We start from the raw sequence: 20,232 nt of genomic DNA on the forward strand, positions 1-20,232 counted from the left end.
ATGGTTCCTAACCCCTAAATCAACTTTAATCTCAGTAATTTGGTGAGATATAGGGGCGTAAAAGTATTGGTATTTATATAAAACTTAATAAGGACGTCATTAATGAAGAATTCCCACACACACACATATATATGCATTTTTATATACCCTTATTCATGCTTGCTATTGGTTTTCTTGAATCTATGGATCATGGCCCATTTGGCTTAAACTGCTTGCTAACTGTGGCCTGTGGGCCTTCAAATTTGTAGATTACGGGCCCCTTGACGTGCATGTTGTTTAGGCCTTTTGTGCCTTGTAAATCGAAAAAATTGGCCTATTTTGCATTACCTACATATAATGTTACAAAAATACAAGTTTTGCCATATGCAATGAAGATCCTTACCGTTTGCCTCAACAGATCATCGATCCGACTACGAGTTTCCTTACACGTATTTGTATACCTTTTTCTTTACACGTATTTGGAAAGCTTAGTTACATTTGGTTGCCGTAGCCCGTAGGGAATCGTAATGGTAATTGGAATGAGAATAACAATTACAATAATAAGTTTGGTTGCATCGAGAGAATGGTGATAGTAATGATGATTTACAAAGTTTGCTATGCAAATATTTGTTGTAATGGAATGGGAATAATCGAAATACCCCTATGTGTTTATGTCTTTATCTCTTTGTAAACAAGCCATGATAATTTGTCAAATAAAATCAAATAATATATTATTGGATTATTACACATTATATTGTTATATTTATTTTTAAGACAGTTTTTAAAAATATTGGGAATGGTCAACAATGGATTGTTGGCTGAGATTGTGAACTTGACTGCGGTAACTCTTAGAACAAACGGGAAATCGTGAGTTCAAGTTTCATGGAAGTTTATATTATCGCAATTTGCGAGATAGCTAGGCCTTTGCTTAGTCATGTTTGTGCAAGTGCCATGCACCCTGTATAATCTTCCCGCACTAGACCAGGTCTGGTACATGAGGATTGCAGGGACGTTTTCCATGTGACCCGAGGTTTACCAGTCAGTTGCTCGTGAATTGCACATTACCAAAAAAAGATGGGAATGGTCATTATGTACATTAAAGAAATGGCCATTCGCACTACCATGCTTTTGAAACCAACCAAACATAAAATTAAACCAAAAAAACACACACACACACACAAACATATGCACAAAGCCAACCAAACATAAAATTAAACAAAAAAAAAAAAAGAAAACACCACGCGCACAAACATATGCACAAGGCCAACCAATAATAATCTCTACATAGTTTATAAAATTGTTTGACCGTAATTTTGTAGCCACATGTTTAAATCTAGAAAATAAGGTCCGTTGGGTGAACAATTTGAATTTTGAATTTTTTTTGAAATATCACGGAGAATTACATTTGTGATTGAAATTGAATATTGGGCACATATGCCTAACGCAGTCGATTGTCAAACGGCCAAACCAAACTAACTCTCGTTGGTTGAAATTTCAATATTAACATACATGCATAGTTGTTAAAAGTATTGTTAGATATATGTTGACCAAAATGTTGCGAGTGTTTTAAATTATATAATAATTAATTTATTGTACCAAAATAAGATATATACAATTTGTCCTTACTCCTTGGTCAACCAGACCAAACCTTCGACAACCTAACATTTGCTTTTAATTTTTCCTTATTTATTTTTAATTATGCATAAATCCAAAATGTTGCAACCTTAATAAAAGCATGTCAAGTTAAGCTTTCGTTGTCTGCCATAGCTAAAATAATATGCACATGATTAGTAAGATAGCACATCTTAATCAACCAATGATTAATAAAATAAAATAACTCTGTGTAGGTTCAGGGCCAGCCATTAGGTAAAGCAACCAAAACAACTAATTTCTTTAGAGTCGCCCATACAAGCTAAAGACCTATAGTAATTGTCTGGTGTGTGTGGGACGAAAAGATTTACCTCTTAGTGTTAACCATGTAGGGTGAGGTTCCAATGTAACAACTTAGGTAATAGTTTAGTTAGTGAAAAGTATGAATTCGAGAGGTTCTGAGTTCGATTATCATTAGGAGAATACCTTTATTGGCACGCGTTGGGTTTTGACCCAAACTTACTTTGTCATCAGGTGTGAAACTTATGTGCGAGCGAGTCTGGTGCTCTTTGGAAACTATCAACACCATTATTTGTCCACAAGCAGCATAAGTGCATCTATCAACACCTATAAATACCAGCATCCACAGAAGCAAAACTCACACACACACACACACACAACAAGAAATCCAGATTATTGCCTCCACTTCTTGGTAAGAAAATTAAGAAAAATGGGCTCTTTGGAAACTCTTAAGGTTCCGGTCATGGACTTCACCAAGCCTGGTGCACTAAATCCAGGCAGTCCTGAGTGGGATTCGCTGAAAGTTCAAGTGAAGGAGGCACTCAAAGAGTATGGCTGCTTTCAAGCTTTGTACAACAAAGTCCCTGAAGAGCTCCACAAGGCCCTTTTTGGTGCAGCTGAAGAGCTTTTTGACCTCCCTACACATATCAAAAAGCTCAATGTTTGTACACAACCCCTTCGTGGTTATATTTGCCATAAGTACCCCACGGTGGTCGAGGGGATGGGGGTTGAAGGTGCCGATGTCTTCGATGAGGTCGAAAACTTCACCAAAACGTTCTGGCCTCAAGGGAATCCGAATTTTAGGTTTGTGATATACAATTTACAATCAGTAATAATCTTACGGATCCCAATATCTTTTGTCCCAGTTATCTCAAATGCTAAAATGGATGCACATGATTTCATATGGATAATGTGGAACCCACGATTTCATATAATTCAAGTGCGACATTCATCTCAGTATTTAGGATAGTTGAGACTAAAAGCACCAGGATCCTTAGTATTTATTATTGATCTTCATTTTTGTTGTGATCTCTTAATTTTTTAATATTTTTTTTTGGCAGCAAAACTATACACTCTTTCTCGAGGGAGGTAGTGGAGTTGGAAAAAATGGTTTGTAGGATGGTTTTTGAAAGTCTGGGTGTTGAGAAATACTTGCAGAAACACATGGACTCCACTGACTACCTTCTCAAGTTCATGAAATATTCACCGCTTGATCAAAACACTGCTGCTAGTACTGGTCCTCATATTGGTCTACCTTCTCACACAGATAAATCCACCATCAGCATATTATATGACAACGAAGTTGGTGGTTTAGAGTTGCAGACCAAGAATGGAGAGTGGATCAGCATCCAATTATCACCAGACAAGTTTTTCGTCTTGATCGGGGATGTTTTCCATGTAAGCCGTCCGCATATCTTACTCTCTCTCTCTTTTTTTTTATGGGCGTGCATATTTATTAGAGCTCAAAAAAATAAACAAAAAATTAACGGGGTGTATAAAGTAAAAATATGAGTGCATTTAGACTTTGGTTTTTTTTTTTTTTTTATTTCGTGACGTGAATTAATAATTCGTTTGATGTTAGGCTTGGTCGAATGGGCATTTGCACACTCCATATCATCGTGTGACGAAGAGAGGGAAGGAGACAAGGTACTCGGCACAATTGTTTTCAACTCCAAAAGAAGGTCATTTGGTGAAGGTTCCAGAGGAGTTGGTGGACGAGCAACACCCTTTGCTCTTCAAACCTTTTTGCCATGATGAACTCAACCGTTTCTACGTTGCTAGTCATGCCAGCGGGAAGTTCGATGCTACTATTACAGATTACTGTGGCATTTAATTAGTCTCTCTATCATATATAACATTTTGGATTTCTTAATATTACCATGTTTGTGTTTCCTTAATTTGAGGTTGCAACAAATCAATTCTGGCAAATCCAGGTGTAGATCGAAAGAGATCGACCATCAACATCATCTTCTTCTTCATCGTCGCATTGATGTTGTCAGATCTGTTTTGGACGTGGTTTCAAACTGATAGATCTGGATCTGCAACTACAAGTTTGTTGTTTCAATCATACCTCAGTGCGAAGACGAGAGTTCTATGTTTGTTTTGTATTGTGTTTTCATTTTATCTTTAAACTCTGGTGTTCATCCCAGTGTTCGTCGGTACCAAGAGGGTTTAGTCTGTTGTGTTTTTTTGTTGCACATTTCTCATATTGTGGGATGTATTCCATCTTTATTGGTGGCTCGAGTATCTTTGTACTTCAAAATCTCTTACCTAATTTTTTAGGTAAATGAATACAATTTGTTATGTTAAAAAAAAATGGTATGTATGGTTAATTTATGTGCAGAAAGATATTTGAGCTTAATTTTTGTCATATACTTACGATTCTAATTGTGGATAATAATAATCATATTATATAGATATATATATAGATATATAGATATCTTTAGATACAGTTAATTCATGTTTGCTACTTTGCTATTGATTTTCTTAAATCTATGGATCATGCGTGGCCCATTTGGCGTAAAACTGCTTGCATACTGTGGCCTGTGGGCTTTCAAATGTGTCGATTACGGGCCTCTTGTTGGACATGTGTTTTTTTATCCTGAAAACATCTCCAAGGCAAGGCCCACCCTGAAGAAGTAAACTCCCGGACTCATGCACCGTATCTCAAGAGATTTTTGTTTATTTTTCCTAACGGGATCATGGTAATTCGCTGACATTTTTATCAGGGAGTGTGACTTCAAAGTGTTGACGAGAAATTTCGAACCCAAAACTCATGAATTTACATAGAATACTAGTAACCAACTCGGCCAGGGTTGCCTCTTCATATGCATATTGTTTAGGCTTTTGGGTCCAATTAATATCAATAATAACACCGTAAAAATAAATCAAAACTGGCCTATTTTGAATTTCCTACATAAAATGTTACAAAATACATGTTTTTCCACATCCAATGAAAGATCTTTACCGTTTTCATCGACAGATCATCCGAGTATGAGTTTTTTTTTACATGTATCTGAATTCTTTTTGTTAAAAATGCAAACTGAGGAGATTCGGTACTACTACTTCTTGTCATATATATTGTCGATGCTAAATTTGCACCGAGGTATAAAATATATATAAAGTAGAAAGATTTAAGAAAATGATAACACAGAGTTTACGTGGTTCGGCAATTTGCATATGTCCACGGAGTCTAATATTTTATTAGAGTCAAGTGTCAATGATGCTTTACAAATGTGGAGCGATATGTATTTATAGGCCTTGAGGTTTGTCAATTGATGCGGTTATGAGACAATTTAACCGCCCCTGGTAACCTCTCATTGTAACTGTTTCTGCGGTAATCGTCGGATAACTGAACTGTCGGATAAACTGCTTCTGGATAAAGTTCTTTTGTCTGGGAGCTGTTAATTTTCTAGAACCGTACATACGGAGTGTAGTAATTTGCTTCACATATACATATATATATATTACACCTTAGAAACCCTAGCTAGCTGCACATACTTTTGAAAATAAAATGTGTTGAAGTTGGAGAGTATACCCATCCCCCAAAGCTCTAACCCTAGCTATTTCTTTCTCTATATGACTATATATACCTTCACTATGCACTTGAGAGATGACCCAATTTGTCTATATATACATATGCACCAGGTAAACTTTGTCTCTTTAATTAATTAACTTCTTTTTTCAATTTTTATATGTATATTTCAAGTAATATTGCATGCTCATTATCAGCTAAATTGTGGTCCCAAGCTAAACCCAGAACTATGGGTTAAAAAGAAATGAAAGATTGCTTTGAATTCCGAAATAATGCACTTTCAAGTACTAATAGTCACCAAAGAGAGGTGGTTCGGTTGGCAATCGGTTGAGTTTAATTATATGTGTGTCCAATATTCGATTTCAATGTGAAACATATTTCTCAGTGGTATTTTAAAAAAAAATACTAGTAGTCAACATCTACAAGTACAGGCTGCCTAAGGATTGGAGGTGTTGGGTCGAGAAGAGTTGGAAAATAGAAAATGGTTGGATTGGGGAGGTTGCAAGAGTTATGAATCTTTGTAAGAGATATGCTGATAAGGAGAATTTGGATGATAATAAATATATATTCCTAATTTCTAACTTATTGAAGACACCAACACTTCTGTATTTGCAAACCCATAATACTGAACACTCTTGAACAGTAGTCCTGCTTGGCAACCCCTTGAAAAGTCATTTGGTAGTGATTGTAGTTTACATAAATGATGATATTGGTCTTATTTGTTGTGCGGAAACAGCTTACGATCAATATAATTAGCAAATAACTAATATGAAAACAAAATAGAGAATGAAAAATCAAAATCATACACAATAAACAAACTATTTTATGTGGGTTCGATCAGTCTTGCCTATGTCCACGTGCGGCGATGATAAATCTTATTGATGAAGTTACAAACTTCCTTTCATGATCTCTCTTCGAATACAAGAACTAATCGTCTCTAAGGTTTTCACAATGAAAATATTTATAATACGGACAAACGGGTCTATTCCACCATCCTAACATCATAATTAAGTTAGGGTCATATACAACTTTTTTTAGAGATTGTAGTTTAGATAAATGATATTGGTCTTAGCAAGTTTCAAAGGAAGAAGACTTAAAATCAAATGCATTTCATTCTCCTATTAATTACAAGCTATACATAAACTGCCTAGCTTGCTAGCCAGCCATTGTAGGTTAACGCATATGATGATTTTTCACAAACTAAAGTGTAAAACAATCTCTAAATTGCATATCGTGATTGTCTTGATTACTCATTTTCCCTGGTGAAAGAGGCAGTGTATGAACTAATGCTTAAAAAGTAATTACTGACCTTGTGTCCTGTGTCGATCGAATCGTGCAATCTGGAAGGTTCAGTATCCCCCTTCATACACTTTCATAGACCAGATTTCAACTAGCTAGATTGAGTCTGGTGAATGATTCCATACAAGATGAGAGCTTGTGTGTTGCCAATTTTCCTAGAAAAACTGCATATTGATGAATATTTAAGCCAAGATAATTTCATCAATCTTGTGCACAAACTAACACATACCCCCATCAAGGACAAAAAGAAAAAGAACAAACCAAAACAGAAAAAGAACCCCCAATCACTTTTTCTCCAAGAAATCATCAGCATCTCTGTTCTCAAACATTAATGGATTTGGAGCTAGTTCTGAATCTCGATTACTCAAACTCCTATGCGAAGAAGTTGGTTCTTCCTGATCCTTCTCTTCATTCTGATTATCTTGGTTATTGATTTTCTCTCCTTCTGATTCCCTATACTTGTACAAATACCTTCTTAGAGGCACTGCGTAGTCATCGAACCCTAGCGCGCCCATCGCCCAGCAAACGTCGTCTCCATTAATCGTCTTCCGCCTCTCCTTCTTGCACTTCTCCGATGCTTCGCTTGTCACAAAGCTGACGAACTCCGACACACATTCTTGCATTGTTTCCTTCGCTTCCTTCGATATTTTCCCGTTCACTGGCAAGATTTGCTTCATTATCCGACCAACGTTCGCTATTGGTAACAACCGCTCTTGCTCCTTGAACCCCCCAATATCCTCGCTCGAACCACCAGCACCAGAACCAGCTTTGTCAACCATTTCTAGATGTAGTACTAGAAACTAGAAAAAAAAAACAAAAAAAAGACCTTGGTTCTTAATTTCTCCCCAATCTAGGACTGCCCGGGGTCAATGTCCTCGTACTTTAATAAACAAATGAATAGATAGATAATCAACACTTTATTTTTAACCGATAACTATATTATATCATGCAAGTTTACTTATGAACAAACAATATGGATCTAAACTTAGGACATTATGTCAGTGACACAAAAGTGAATCTAAACTCGGGTCATTAGACCTATGCGCTTAGAAGTTCAGAGCGTCATGGTCGTGTGCACAGAAGTGGATCTAAACTCGGACTCTCAAACCTATACGCAAAGTTCAGGGTGTCATGCCCGTACGCATAGAAGTGTATCTAGACTTGGGGCATCAAACCGGTGCACCCATAAGTTTTCTATCTAACGGCAGGCTAAGTTAGGTCAAAGCTTAGTGCGTGACCACAATGATATTGTTCCTAATGAAAATCGAATTCTTCAAAACCTCCCAAATCCATATAGTTTGACCCCACAGAGATTCATCAACTAAACTATCACCCACACATAACATATAAATACATATATATTAGATGGGTGCATATCTATATGAGTATGAACTATATGACTTGTATATGCCTTGTAGTAGAAGTGGCATGTGATTTATACTGACCAGGTCGGCCACAAAGTCCAGCTCAATCCATTATTAATGTAGATTTGGAATACATGTATACTTAGTATATATGTGTGTGTGTGGATGCTGAGAAGGTTTAAAAGTAAACCCTAAAATGCTCAAAAGTTTTGTGAATCATTCAAATAGCCTTTTCAATCCACTATTAATTAGTCTTTACGACCAACCAATCAGCTTAGCATTTATAAACATTGTTAAATTTATAATTGATAATTAAAAAAGTTGAAGCCTTGGTGCATCGCATGTCCTGGCGTGGATTCAGCAAACCATTAATTAATTATGCTTAAAAGAAGGTAATTAACTATGTAGTTTCTTTAGTTTTTTTACTCAAGATGGCGTCATTCGCTGCGACAGCAATGTACTTTTTATTGTATATAATTTAATTTAATTTAATTTAATTCTTGGTGGCTTGAATTTTTGCATATCAGTAGAGTTCATTACCAAGTATTTTCATGAGTTCAAATGTGACGATTCGAGTTTAAGTTCATATCGGATGTTTAAACAGTTCAAACACTATAAATAGATAATTCATTCAAACCGTTTAAACATCAATCTGAACAATTCAATCATTTCATGATACTCAAGTGCATTCTACATATTTGAGAGAGTATTGTTGAGATAGTGCTGCAAAACATTTTATTGAGTCCCCCTTCAAGCATATTTGAGTATTACTTCCGTTTTTGAAGATCATTGTATCTTGCGAGGCAGACGTTCAAATAATTCAAAACACTTGTGTGGGGCGTGAATTTTGATTAAGAACATAGTTTGAAACACTAAACTTGTCTTATAATTTTTCAATCAAATCTACTTGAAGTGTAGTAATTTCTTACTTTTCTATTTATCATATATATATATATCCCTACACTTATGCCCATCAAATCTACTTGAAGTGATAGTAATTTCTTACTTTCTATTTATCATATATATATATATATATATATATTTCCCTACACTTATGCCCATAAAACGTGTTGACAAAAGATCCTTCTTGATTCTGTCACCCTTATACTAAAATAATTCAAAAGTCTTTTCCCAATACACCTTTTATTGGAGCAAGTTTGAAACAATATATTGTTTTTTCTTAATTAGCGGGTTATGCGGGATTAAGATTCGATTTTCAATTAAATACATGCTAATTAATATTGCTTTATTAAATCACTACTCCATTGATATACATGCTTAAGCATTTTTAAACTGTCTCCATCCATCTAATCTAGCTTATGTCAACGACTTCCAATAACTCCTTGTTTAAACATGATAAACCTTCTAAATTGGATTGAGGGTAGGTCCAGGGCGAATTTTGAAAATATCATAAATATATGCATCGAATATGATTATGAACCACCTAATGAAATTTAAGAAACATTTTTTTATATTTTCTGTAATTTTTTAGTAAGATAAATTCAAAATCTAACTATTGAAATCACTTTTTTGCACTGATCCTCCCCGATCGCATAAATTAGCTAACTTTGTTGATATTATAAGATAGATCCATTTGTGTAGTTAATTAAACAAAACAGAAGAAACGACATATAGCATGCCTATATGTTTAGGTTCACGGGAACATAAAATTTTTATTGAAAATCATATTTATACAAAAAAATATATATGATTAATTTTGATGTAGATATGGAAGGCTACCTGTGATGTTTTTTTCCAGGGTTTTTGGTGGACCACACAATGGGACCCACCAGTTATAAACAATGTGGGACATACAAACCTATCTCGTATCTACAGACTTTAATTTTAAGAATCATTGAAGAATCTTTTAGAATATTCTCTGGTATCATCTCAAGATACGGGGTCTATGCATGTTTCTGAAAGATTCCAATTTCTCAAAATTTGTTTTTTACCATTTTGTGGTGTTGACCTAGATTCAATACATAGGGCTTGTTTGGAAGTGCTGTGAGGTGTTGTGCGATGCTGTGAGTTATAAAACTGTGGTGCTGTGAAGTGAGTTGAAACGCAAAAAACTGTTTGGCGCATCACTTTTAAAAATGTAGTGCGGTGCTGTGAGAGACGTTTGACATATCTAAATTACAGTTATATTAGGTGACTAATAATATTAATATAAAATCACTTAATGTTTACATTGTACATTAATCTAAAATAAAATAATTGACCTAATTTGATTACGTAGGACTATTCAACATATATTGTAAGCGTTTGAGAGTGCTGTGAGGTGCTGTGAGGTGCGGTGAAGTGAGTTGGAACTCAAAAGTTGTTTGACATGTCACAAAAAACTGTGATGTTATAAAGTGCACCAGTTGAAACACATTGCCAAACAATATCATAGTTACTTAAATACAGTCATAAAACTATTGGGCCTTGAAGGTAGGTCCATGAGCATATCAGCTGAAGATGCGGAAACCAGGCCCACTTGTGCATTAAAGAGCCCAGTTTTTGTTGGAAGGCCCATTTATTAGTGTGATGCTGATAGGGCTTTGACCATCTGACTTTGTTACCAATGCTACGGCCCACGTACAAACAACTGGAAGGCCCAAGCCCAAGAGATGGCAAATATTAATTATACACGTGCTACTAAAGTCTAAACCTGTCCGATGTCCAAGGCCGAACTAAGATGTTTATTAGGCCCATTAAAATTTAAATGGACATAATATAGATACATAAAATCTTTGGGCCTTTAAGTAAGATCCACAAGCATATTTGCAGTAGCCAAGCCCACTTGAACATCAAAGTCCCGGCATGATCAGGTGGGTCAGGCCTACTATTGCTGCTAGGGCAATGACCATCCAACAGTTACCACCGGTGGCCAGGAGCTAAACCTTGCATGGCTGAAGCCCACGGAACGACAATTCTGAGGCCCGTCCCAGCTTCAAAGGCACATAATAGTGGGCGTGAGCTAAACCATGCAAGACTTAAGCCCAATGAAACGACAATTCTAAGGCCCATCCTAGTTGCAATTGGACGGTGCTTATGCAATGAGCATAGAATGATATGTCATCTGATGCAGTAGTGTACTGTATGTTGGATATGTAGTAATATATAAAACAGACAATTGACATTTTGTCCATATTTTAAAGAATTTGTTAAAAGAATTTAATGCAGATAATCTTAGCGAACCCACCAAACTACAAGGAGGCTAATGAGTTTTTTTGTTTAAATGTTAAAAAAAAAATCAAAAGAGCATCTATTACGAATGAAAAAAAACATGCAATAAAAAAAATTTATTTTTCTAAAATATTTTGACATTGGGCTAAACCCCCTATCAATGAATTCTTGGTTTTAAACGAACAAAAGAGACACTACAAAAAAACACATTTTATTTCATCTCAAATATATAATTCCGGCCGGACAATTAGATTATTATATATTATATTATTCTCGAGAATATAATGTACCTATGCTTTGGTGCCTTGGATTATAAGGAACTTGCTCCCCTTATTTGAAACTTTAGTGTACTCTTCTTCAAATAATTATCACGTTTATATTATTGTGTTTTTGTTAAAAACAAAAAAAAAAGTGTTTTTTTAAATACCATTGAAAAATATGTTTATTATTGGAATCGAACCTAGGCACACATATGTCTTAACTCAATCGATTGATAACCAAACCACCTCTCATTAGTAACAAAAAAAAGGTGTTTGAGAATTTGCTTTAACGGTTGTTTTATGCATCAGATTTATATGATTCAGCTTATGAAATAAATTATGATTAGGATACTAATTGTCATTAATAATAAAACAATGGGCATCAATAATTGAACAAAATAATTAAATTGCTTTGTAGACTGTAGTCAATTGATTATATTTATCGTCCAATAGCCAGAAGCAGTTTATACAACAATTTTCACTTGGATTGGTAATTAACTTTGCCTTCTCTTGATCAACCAAAAGATTCTCAATTAATTAAGACAAAAGGGCAAAAAAACCTAAAATTAATATATAAGCTTCTACTTCCACATGCCTTTTTGCCTGTGATGAAATACTCACGGGTGGTATGTGTGAAGTGTTGTTTACATATTGTTTGAGTGTATATATATGCTTATCAAAAAAAGATTTGAGAGTATGTGGATTTGCTGTAACAAATCCCACATCGGGTGTGTGTGTGTTTCTTTCAATATATAAGCTTCTACTTCCACATGTCTTTTTGCCTGTGATGAAATACTCACGGGTGGTATGTGTGAAGTGTTGTTTACATATTGTTTGAGTGTATATATATGCTTATCAAAAAAAAAATATAAACCAAAAAAATAGAGGATATATCCATCCGGAAGAAACTACCTAATATGGCGCGTGTACTCACACAATTTTTGGGCTATAATCACATACCATAAATTGCTCTGTATCTCACTGTACCTACCACGAACTTCTGAAGTTGTCGGCTTAATCTGATGTGTAAAAATACCATTGGTTGACTGGTTGTTAAAATACATTGGGTATATTTGAGAGTATGTTGCGTTTTCACCTCATATGATGAATTAAGGCAAATTTTAAAATTGTGATGAGGAGAGGTGAGACGTAGTGACAAAAAATCTTTGGTGCGTCACTAAATATAATCTGACAAGGTGAGAGTAAAATTGAATATTTTTCATTTATATCAATTAATTTTTGATAAATTTATTTTTGTAAAAATATAAATGGAATAATAAAATTAATTGGAAGCAAAATTGAAAAAAAATTATTGTTTTGACACTAAAAATACAGTCAATCGCATTACATCGAGTGTTAAAACAGCACCCTACGATTTTAATTTCCAGCTCACAGTGATAAAGTGATATCATAACTTATCGCTCGGTCAAATATTTTTTATCCAAACATGGTGTGTTTAAGCAAAAAATAGTGTGTTTGACAGGTACAAAGTACAAACACACTGTTATAAGACACCCAATTTACGTGATTCCGCGAGGCAATGCCTCAGTGTGCCATGTTGTGGCGACTGCACACCACGCGTCGGCACTACGCGTGGAGATGTCATGTGTAAAAGAATTAAATAGACCCTGGTTTCTCCGTATCGAATATAAAAGAAAAACACAAAAACTCTCTACGAAGTCTTAAAATATTTTTCTTTCACGAAAGCAACGATCATCGAGAGAGAGAGAGAGAGAGGGACGACTCGCCTTGGCTTTGGCTCTCTCTTTCGATACGAAATTCGGCGTCTTTAGCTCTCTCCCTCTATCATCCCCACCTCTGCTTCTCTCTACATATACATAGAGCTTCATACTTGTGTTGGTTTCTTTATGTAAGTTTCTCTCTCTTGTACTGGGTGTTCGTTTTTGTTTATGTGTATGGTCACGTTTTTGTTTATATTTAATCTATAACTTCGCCAATCGGTGCGTAACAATGGAGATCCATTTTGCAGGCTTGGTGGTTCTAATGGGTGTGGAAGTAGCAGGGGATTTTTATTTTATTTTATTTATTTATTGGGATTTAGTTTTGTTTGTTTTTGTTTGCTTGTTATGCAATTTTGTGTTTTTCTATATGTTCCCTATGGTGTTTATGAGATCATATTGGAATTATCAGTATGAATACCACGGTGTCCTGTTTTAGTTGGTTATGGCGATGAGCCTTAAATGCTGTTTTGTTTCTTCTGGTTTGTTCTTCTCGGTTTGGTTTTGGTGACGAATATGCTTAGTGGGTTCTTTTATTTGAGTTAAAAGCTCGAGCTTTCTTGATGTTGAATTGCTTTGTTGCTTCTCTCGGGTTGGTCTCCCGGTTCTAAAGATGGATCTGGGGTTAGTTCCTCTGTTGTTTCATGTTTGTATTTCTTCTTCTTTCGTGGGTTTTAATCATATTTTTGAATGTCAAATACATGTCCATTGTTCTAAATATTTACATTTTATTTTCTTGGTTGATGTTTAAACGTATTTTTCAATGGAATTCTTTTTTTTTTCTCTCCATATTTTAATATTTATTTTTATGCAGCGTTTTAAGTTTTAAGGCAAAATAAATAAATTTTCCTGCCTATTTAGTTCGTGCAATAGCAATTTGTTTTTCCAGTTTATTTGTCTGTCAAATAAAGAGGCAACAGCTCAGAAGAAGTGGCAAAAAATGCTTTGATAGATATAGAAAAAGCTTGGCATTGTGGGTTTGATAAATAAACAAGGGTTAATAACTCTACAAGACCCTGACATCTTCTAAAATGTGAAATTATAGTCCATGCTTAGTTTCTCCTTTGTTGACAATTAAGAATATGATGTTTCCATTCTTTATGTTCTCTAAATCAAATTACCACCTTGGTTTTGTCTAAATTGTCCAGGAGATGGATGTAGATGAAGTGAATTATGATGAGGATAGCATTGAAGATGAATCGTCCAGGCAGGTTGGTGTCGATGGAGATCCGGGGGCTTATCCTGGCATTGGGGATGAGCATCAGGTGGAAATTCCACCTGTTATGAAAAAATCAGACCATCTCTCACTCACAAATTGCTCATCTGATGCAGAAGTCTTGCGTTGCGATTTCCTTAAATTTTTAGTTGGAAAGCCATTATCCTTAGTGTGGATCTGTGAGAAGGCTAAGAACATTAAACGTGAGCCTGGGGAGTTTGTTGGTGTTGCCACTGTCTTAGAAGAAAAAGATATGCCTCCCCTTGAATATGGATGCACTAGAACTAAACACATTTTTACAGAAGGTGATGAGTCGAAAGCTAAGGTTGATACAAATATCATGTCTGGTGATTGCGTGGAACTTAGAGGACCGAATGAGTTCTTCTTGCGGCAAGATGTTAAGACTGAAATGCTTCAGAATATTGGAGACAAAGGCTACTCTCTGGTCCCTGGATACTTGGATGACACATGGAGCGATAGAGAAGAAGCTAGTTTTCTTCTCGGTTTATATATTTTTGGAAAGAATCTTGTTCAAGTGAAGAAATTTGTTGAGACTAAAAGTATGGGTAATATACTGTCATTTTATTACGGAAAATTTTATAGGTCTGAAAAATATTGCAGATGGGCAGGTTGTCGGAAAATAAGTAGCAGCAGAAGATGTATATTTGGACATAAGATTTTTACAGGACCGAGACAACAAGAGTTATCATCCCGTTTGCTTCCCCGTTTGTCAGAGCAATGCCAAAATACTTTAGAAGAGGTATTTTTTGAAGTACCTTTATGTATTACCATGACCTGTAGTGATTAAATATATGAAATGAGGATGGATTTATTATGTTCATATCTTTTTCTTTTCTTTTCGTTTTATTAAGCCATTCAGGTTTTGCCCTCCTGATGTGCTTATTTTGTCCTTACAAAAGTCATTTATTTGAAATCTATGCTTCTTTCTCTGTTACAAATTTCTTTATGTCTAACGTTTAAAATTCTGGAAATTCCAGTTGAAAACGGGCTTGGAAAAGATAAGTTGTGATAAGTGACCTAAGGGTAGTGTTACGAGTCTAGTTGTTGTAAGTTTAAATGGTTCGAGTCATTTCTGCCCCAAATGGAGAAAATGCAGTCTTGTAACATTTGATAAGCTACATGAATTCCTGTGGTTTAAATTTCTTATCAAGATTTTAAGCTACTGGAAAATCTTCTGCTTTTAAGTGATCTCAAATCTTTTAAACTGAAGGAATATAAACACAGAAGGCATTGTGCTGCCTATCCTTTGTGTCTTTTTCCCATCTATCCTTCTGGAAAACTTTTCATCATACCTCATAATTATAGACTTTGCTTTTTTGATAGGTGTCAAAGATGTTTGGAGAGGGAAAAATGTCACTTGAAGAATATGTTGTCACCTTGAAGGCTGCAGTTGGATTGAATGCTCTTATAGAAGCTGTTGGAATAGGTAACGGGAAGCAAGACCTCACAGGCATTGCCTCGGAGCCCCTAAAGTCCAATCAAGTTGGTCCTGCCCGTCCTGAAGTACCAGTTGGTAAAGCATGCTCCTACCTTACACCTTTGGAAATTATCAACTTTTTAACAGGTGACTATCGATTAAGCAAAGCTCGGTCTAATGATCTTTTTTGGGAGGCTGTTTGGCCTCGTTTGCTCGTTAGAGGCTGGCACTCCGAGCAGCCTAATGATAATGGTTGTGCTGCTATTACCACGCATTCTTTGGTTTTTCTAGTCCCTGGTATCAAGAAATTTTCAAGAAGGAAACTAGTAAAAGGAAACCATTATTTTAACTCTGTCACTGATGTCCTGACCAAAGTTGCATCTGATCCTACGCTTCTTGAGCTTGAGCTAGAAGCCGATAAGAGCTATAGTAGCAAGGGAGAAAATGGGTGGACCAATGGTACAAATTCGGTCCAAGACAACTCCCCTGATCAGCATCGCCATTGTTATCTCAAACCACGAACTCCCAACCGCGATACTGAAGTCATGAAGTATACTGTTGTAGATACAAGCCTGCCAGCCTATGGTGAAACATTTAAGGTAAGAGAAATGAGAAGCCTACCAGTTGAACTGCCGAATATTTCCACCTCCAGAAGTCAATCTGTAGAGAGTGATGAGAATTCTGATGGGGCATCTTCTGTTGCTGGAGGTCAGCATGACAAACCGAAATCCCGAGTCTTGTTTGACCTAAATGTAGCTGCTGTACCAAATGCTGAAGCCGATGACCCTTCATTGATGGAAATGACAGGAAAACACGATGAAGAAGGCACAAAAGCAAATGAACACTGTATGCCGGAGATCTCTGCATGCATGACGCAGCCATCTAGCATGAACTCTAGGAGACATAGCACGAGAAACCGGCCACCTACTGCTAGAGCTCTGGAAGCTCTTGCTTTTGGGTTTCTTAGCTTAAAGCCAAAGCGAAAGAGTCGGGACGCCTTTTCTCCAGAAAGCTCAATATCAAGACCTCACCGTGCTCGTGCTAAGTTTAGTGTCATGGAGGATTCAATTACAGATGTCATTGACGACGTAAGAGGGAAGAGTATATGTAATAGTAACAGTGAGGTTCAGTTTGATTCAATGGAAACCAAGCTTACATGATCCCAAAATCAGCTCACTTCTGAATTGCCTATTTGTAACAGAAGCTGGGGCTTTTAGAATCCCGGCCATGGTTGTCGAAGAGCATGGCAATCGTTGAGCTTGAGCTCTTCCATAATGCTGTATCTTGCATGTCTTCGTAGTCTAACTTCACAGAGGGTTTGTTATGGTGTTAAAGACTTCTTAATAGACTACCGGCCTGCCGGGCGTTGAGAACGGAAGAATAAGCTCAGGTAGAAGCTTCCTTGGCCAACCAAAACTTTGTATCTGGAGTTGAATGGCTGAGCCTATATAGAGTTAGTTATCCAAAAACTGCAGTGCTACCATGGCAAGTGTAAAAAAATACATGTTATAGTTCACTGTTTCTTCTGCTTAAATTCAGGTCAAGTTTCTTCAGCAATAATTCTTGGCCTATTATACAAGCCAACCTACAGTCATCAGATGATAATGATTATTTGTTCTTTTTGGTTTCATTTTGATACATCCTTGAAGAATTTGTAGTTTTTGTTGTTTGAATAATAGAAAAGGTAAAGAAGTACTTTAGTTTCTTTCATTGTTGGGAACATTAGGATGTTTTCTGCTCTATTTGGATTTCATTCATTTGCTTCTGCTGCTGCTGCTGCTCTGAAGTGAGACAGGAAATACGAGTTCCTTTCATGGTGCATGCACTCTCTTTAAGTTATGTGTTGGACGTGAGTTTTCCTTTGGCTAAATCTTACGCACACCTCTGGTTTAGGTCATTTCTAGATGCACCCCTGTAGCGCAAAAATTTTGATAAACATTCCTTATATTTAGATTTATCTCTTGTGAGATCCTTTCATCTATGTTAAACTAATTAATGTGATGTTTGAGAACAATATTGTTTTTAACTTTTTACATTGTCCGAAGGAGGTGTTTGCCCTCGTAGCGCAAAATTTTTGATAGACATTCCCTATATTTAGATTTATATCTTGTGAGGTCATTTCGTCTATGTTAAACTAATTAATGTGATGGTTGAGAACAATATTGTTTTTAACTTTTTACATTGTTCGAAGGAGGTGTTTGTAGAGAGGTATTATTAGAAGTGAAAATTTAGTTTCTTATAACAATGTATAATGTTTAGGCGTATCTTCCGACAAAAAAACTATATCAACTATGAAAGAGAATGGATGAAGGGACATCACAATAGATAAAACTAAATATAGGGGTTGTTTCTCAAACGTCATGAGATGTACCTAGAAATGATGCAAACCTATGTGTGTTGATAACATTTTAGTGTCCGTTTGATTTTTTTTTTATCGATTTCCCATGTTTTTTAGTTTTTTTAAGAAAACTTCGTTTACCATTTTATGTTTTTAAGTTGTTACACTATTCCCTATGTTTTCTAAAATGGACAGCAAAAAATGTTTTGAATTGTTTTATGTTTTTCAGAAAATAAAAACAGAAAATAGTCAAAATACATTAAAAAAAACCAAACACTAACCTTCTTCTTTTTCCAATTATGGGGATATTGGGCCCTTACAAACCAGAACTGAGCCCCAAAGCATCAATAGGTAATAATGCTTCCAGCCCATTCACCGTCAGCGGCCCAAGCCCATGAACTTGAAACAAAAGGGCTGAATGGGCCCTATTGTCAAAATTCCATGCTAGTGGGGCACATCAACTTGCCTCGTGTAAATTCCAGCCACGTGGCTCGCTCTGAACATTTCGAGAAGCAGCTCGTGCTTGCAGAACCCACCGCTGCCGCAACAGTCCGTCCATATATCACCTCCGCCTCTGCTGTTCCAAAAACCATTCAGGGCTTCTTCATCGCGTGAGATTTCTCTACTATGTCGTAATCATATACGGTTTCTTTTCCTTGACATTATAAAGTTTATATTCTTGTTGCAGAGGTGGAATTATTCCTTGACAAATTTGGTGGCAGGCTTGCAAAATTTTCCATTCTACAAAGTATAAACTTCGATATTAGCTGGGCTTGGTGGGCTTTTTGACCCAATGTATTAGTCCGACCCAAGAAAACATTTGATATTAGTTGGGCTTGGTGGCCTTAAGAGAATAAAATACCTAGTCCAACCTTTCTATTTCGTATCGGGACTTGTTCGTCTGATACCCTGATTTGTATAAAACCCTAACCTTCCCTTCACCGGTAAATTATGAAACCTCTCGACGGGAACGAAACGACGGCGATTTACGGGCAACAACATCAAGAACCGCGTCTACTATGTGAGCGAATCTCTGGTCAAGCGAGCGACCAACATAGCCCGGTACAATCTTGTCTCTCTGGGTGCCTGTGTTGGAAAATTCATTGGCAACTTCCACTTGACAGTACAGGCGTTGAATATATTAGCCGAGAATGCTAAACCCAGTGGTTGAAACCGAAATCAGAAATGTCGTTTTTGTATGGAAATCACGTCTTGAAGAAGGAGTTGGGGAGGATTAATGAGAGTATTGTAGCTGGTGATGGGGTTGTGGGATATTCGATGTCTGATGTCCCACTGGGTTTGGGATTGCTGCCAAAAGTACTCAGGATTGCAGGAAGATGGAGCCTAATGGAATTGTGGTGCTGCACCAGGCAGATATTGGAGAGTACTTGAGGACGGGAGATGAGCTCTGAAAAGGATACTAGCATGAGTTGCTCTCAGATTGGGCAATTTTTGTAAGTGGTTGTTATATTCCCTGGTCAATTTGGGTTGCATGGTTTACTAGTGTATTGAATATTATTGATTATGCTGCATTGAAATATTATTATGGCTCCACTAGTTACTGAATTAATGAGCTTTGTTTTGTTTATACTTTTACATCATTTTTCGTTCAATTTTATTGAAGAGTGATTTTTTTTTTGTTAAGGGGCGCCAAGAAGGTGTAACCCAAGAAACAGAGCCGAACGTTAGAAGTCAGCTGCCCTTAGAGGTAGGACTGGAAAGCTAGAATTTTACCATAGAAAGCGAATTTGTCTAAGAACATCACTATAGAGGATTCAATATCATTTTTTGTTCACTTGACAGTTGCACAAAAGCCATTACTTTGCGTTGCGAATCTCATCATAAGTGAAGCACACACCTGCCTCCCCTGGTAGTGGCATTTTAAAGTGTCAGTATATCCGATTTTGAGCTCATTGGGAGATTGCAATAATGAAGGATTCAGCCCAACCAATGCTGCCCTTTCTTATACAAAATCTCTTGTTTATTAGACTAGTCGACGGACC

At 36.3% G+C, this 20,232-nt stretch overlaps 3 protein-coding genes and 1 pseudogene across 4 annotated transcripts; 3 read left to right on the forward strand and 1 right to left on the reverse strand.

Annotated features, from left to right (window-relative positions):
- The first annotated feature begins 2,299 nt into the window (after positions 1-2,299).
- On the forward strand, positions 2,300-4,045 carry LOC120014262 (probable 2-oxoglutarate-dependent dioxygenase AOP1). The gene is made up of 5 exons (XM_038866177.1): positions 2,300-2,826; positions 2,931-3,267; positions 3,452-3,695; positions 3,804-3,920; positions 4,020-4,045. The coding sequence occupies exons 1-5, from the start codon at positions 2,300-2,302 to the stop codon at positions 4,043-4,045; spliced, it is 1,251 nt and encodes a 416-aa protein (XP_038722105.1).
- Positions 4,046-6,837: 2,792 nt separating this feature from the next.
- Positions 6,838-7,482, reverse strand: LOC120015673 (nuclear transcription factor Y subunit B-1-like). The gene has a single exon (XM_038868199.1). The coding sequence runs from the start codon at positions 7,480-7,482 to the stop codon at positions 6,988-6,990; it is 495 nt and encodes a 164-aa protein (XP_038724127.1). The 3' UTR covers positions 6,838-6,987.
- A 5,688-nt stretch (positions 7,483-13,170) lies between these two features.
- Positions 13,171-17,601, forward strand: LOC120014283. 2 transcript variants are annotated; one of them, XM_038866198.1, is made up of 4 exons: positions 13,171-13,368; positions 13,489-13,861; positions 14,386-15,213; positions 15,798-17,601. In XM_038866198.1, exons 3-4 carry the CDS (start codon positions 14,389-14,391, stop codon positions 17,049-17,051), a joined length of 2,079 nt encoding a protein of 692 aa, XP_038722126.1. In that variant the 5' UTR covers positions 13,171-13,368; positions 13,489-13,861; positions 14,386-14,388; the 3' UTR covers positions 17,052-17,601. The 2 variants fall into 2 exon arrangements, with proteins under 2 accessions (XP_038722126.1, XP_038722125.1); XM_038866197.1 differs by lacking the exon at positions 13,489-13,861.
- A 985-nt stretch (positions 17,602-18,586) lies between these two features.
- Positions 18,587-20,111, forward strand: LOC120014263 (annotated as a pseudogene).
- The last annotated feature ends 121 nt before the right edge of the window (positions 20,112-20,232 follow it).

This window comes from Tripterygium wilfordii, chromosome 14, assembly GCF_013401445.1.
Source record: "Tripterygium wilfordii isolate XIE 37 chromosome 14, ASM1340144v1, whole genome shotgun sequence".
Lineage (NCBI taxonomy): Eukaryota > Viridiplantae > Streptophyta > Magnoliopsida > Celastrales > Celastraceae > Tripterygium > Tripterygium wilfordii.

Coding starts and splice junctions, on each gene's coding strand:
- LOC120015673 (XM_038868199.1), bottom strand. CDS start 7,482: ATGGTTGACAAAGCTGGTTCTGGTGCTGGTGGTTCGAGCGAGGATATT.
- LOC120014283 (XM_038866198.1), top strand. CDS start 14,389: ATGGATGTAGATGAAGTGAATTATGATGAGGATAGCATTGAAGATGAA. Junction 15,214..15,797: donor GCCAAAATACTTTAGAAGAG/GTATTTTTTGAA, acceptor CTTTTTTGATAG/GTGTCAAAGATGTTTGGAGA.
- LOC120014262 (XM_038866177.1), top strand. CDS start 2,300: ATGGGCTCTTTGGAAACTCTTAAGGTTCCGGTCATGGACTTCACCAAG. Junction 3,268..3,451: donor TGATCGGGGATGTTTTCCAT/GTAAGCCGTCCG, acceptor GTTTGATGTTAG/GCTTGGTCGAATGGGCATTT. Junction 3,921..4,019: donor ATCTGGATCTGCAACTACAA/GTTTGTTGTTTC, acceptor TGTTCATCCCAG/TGTTCGTCGGTACCAAGAGG.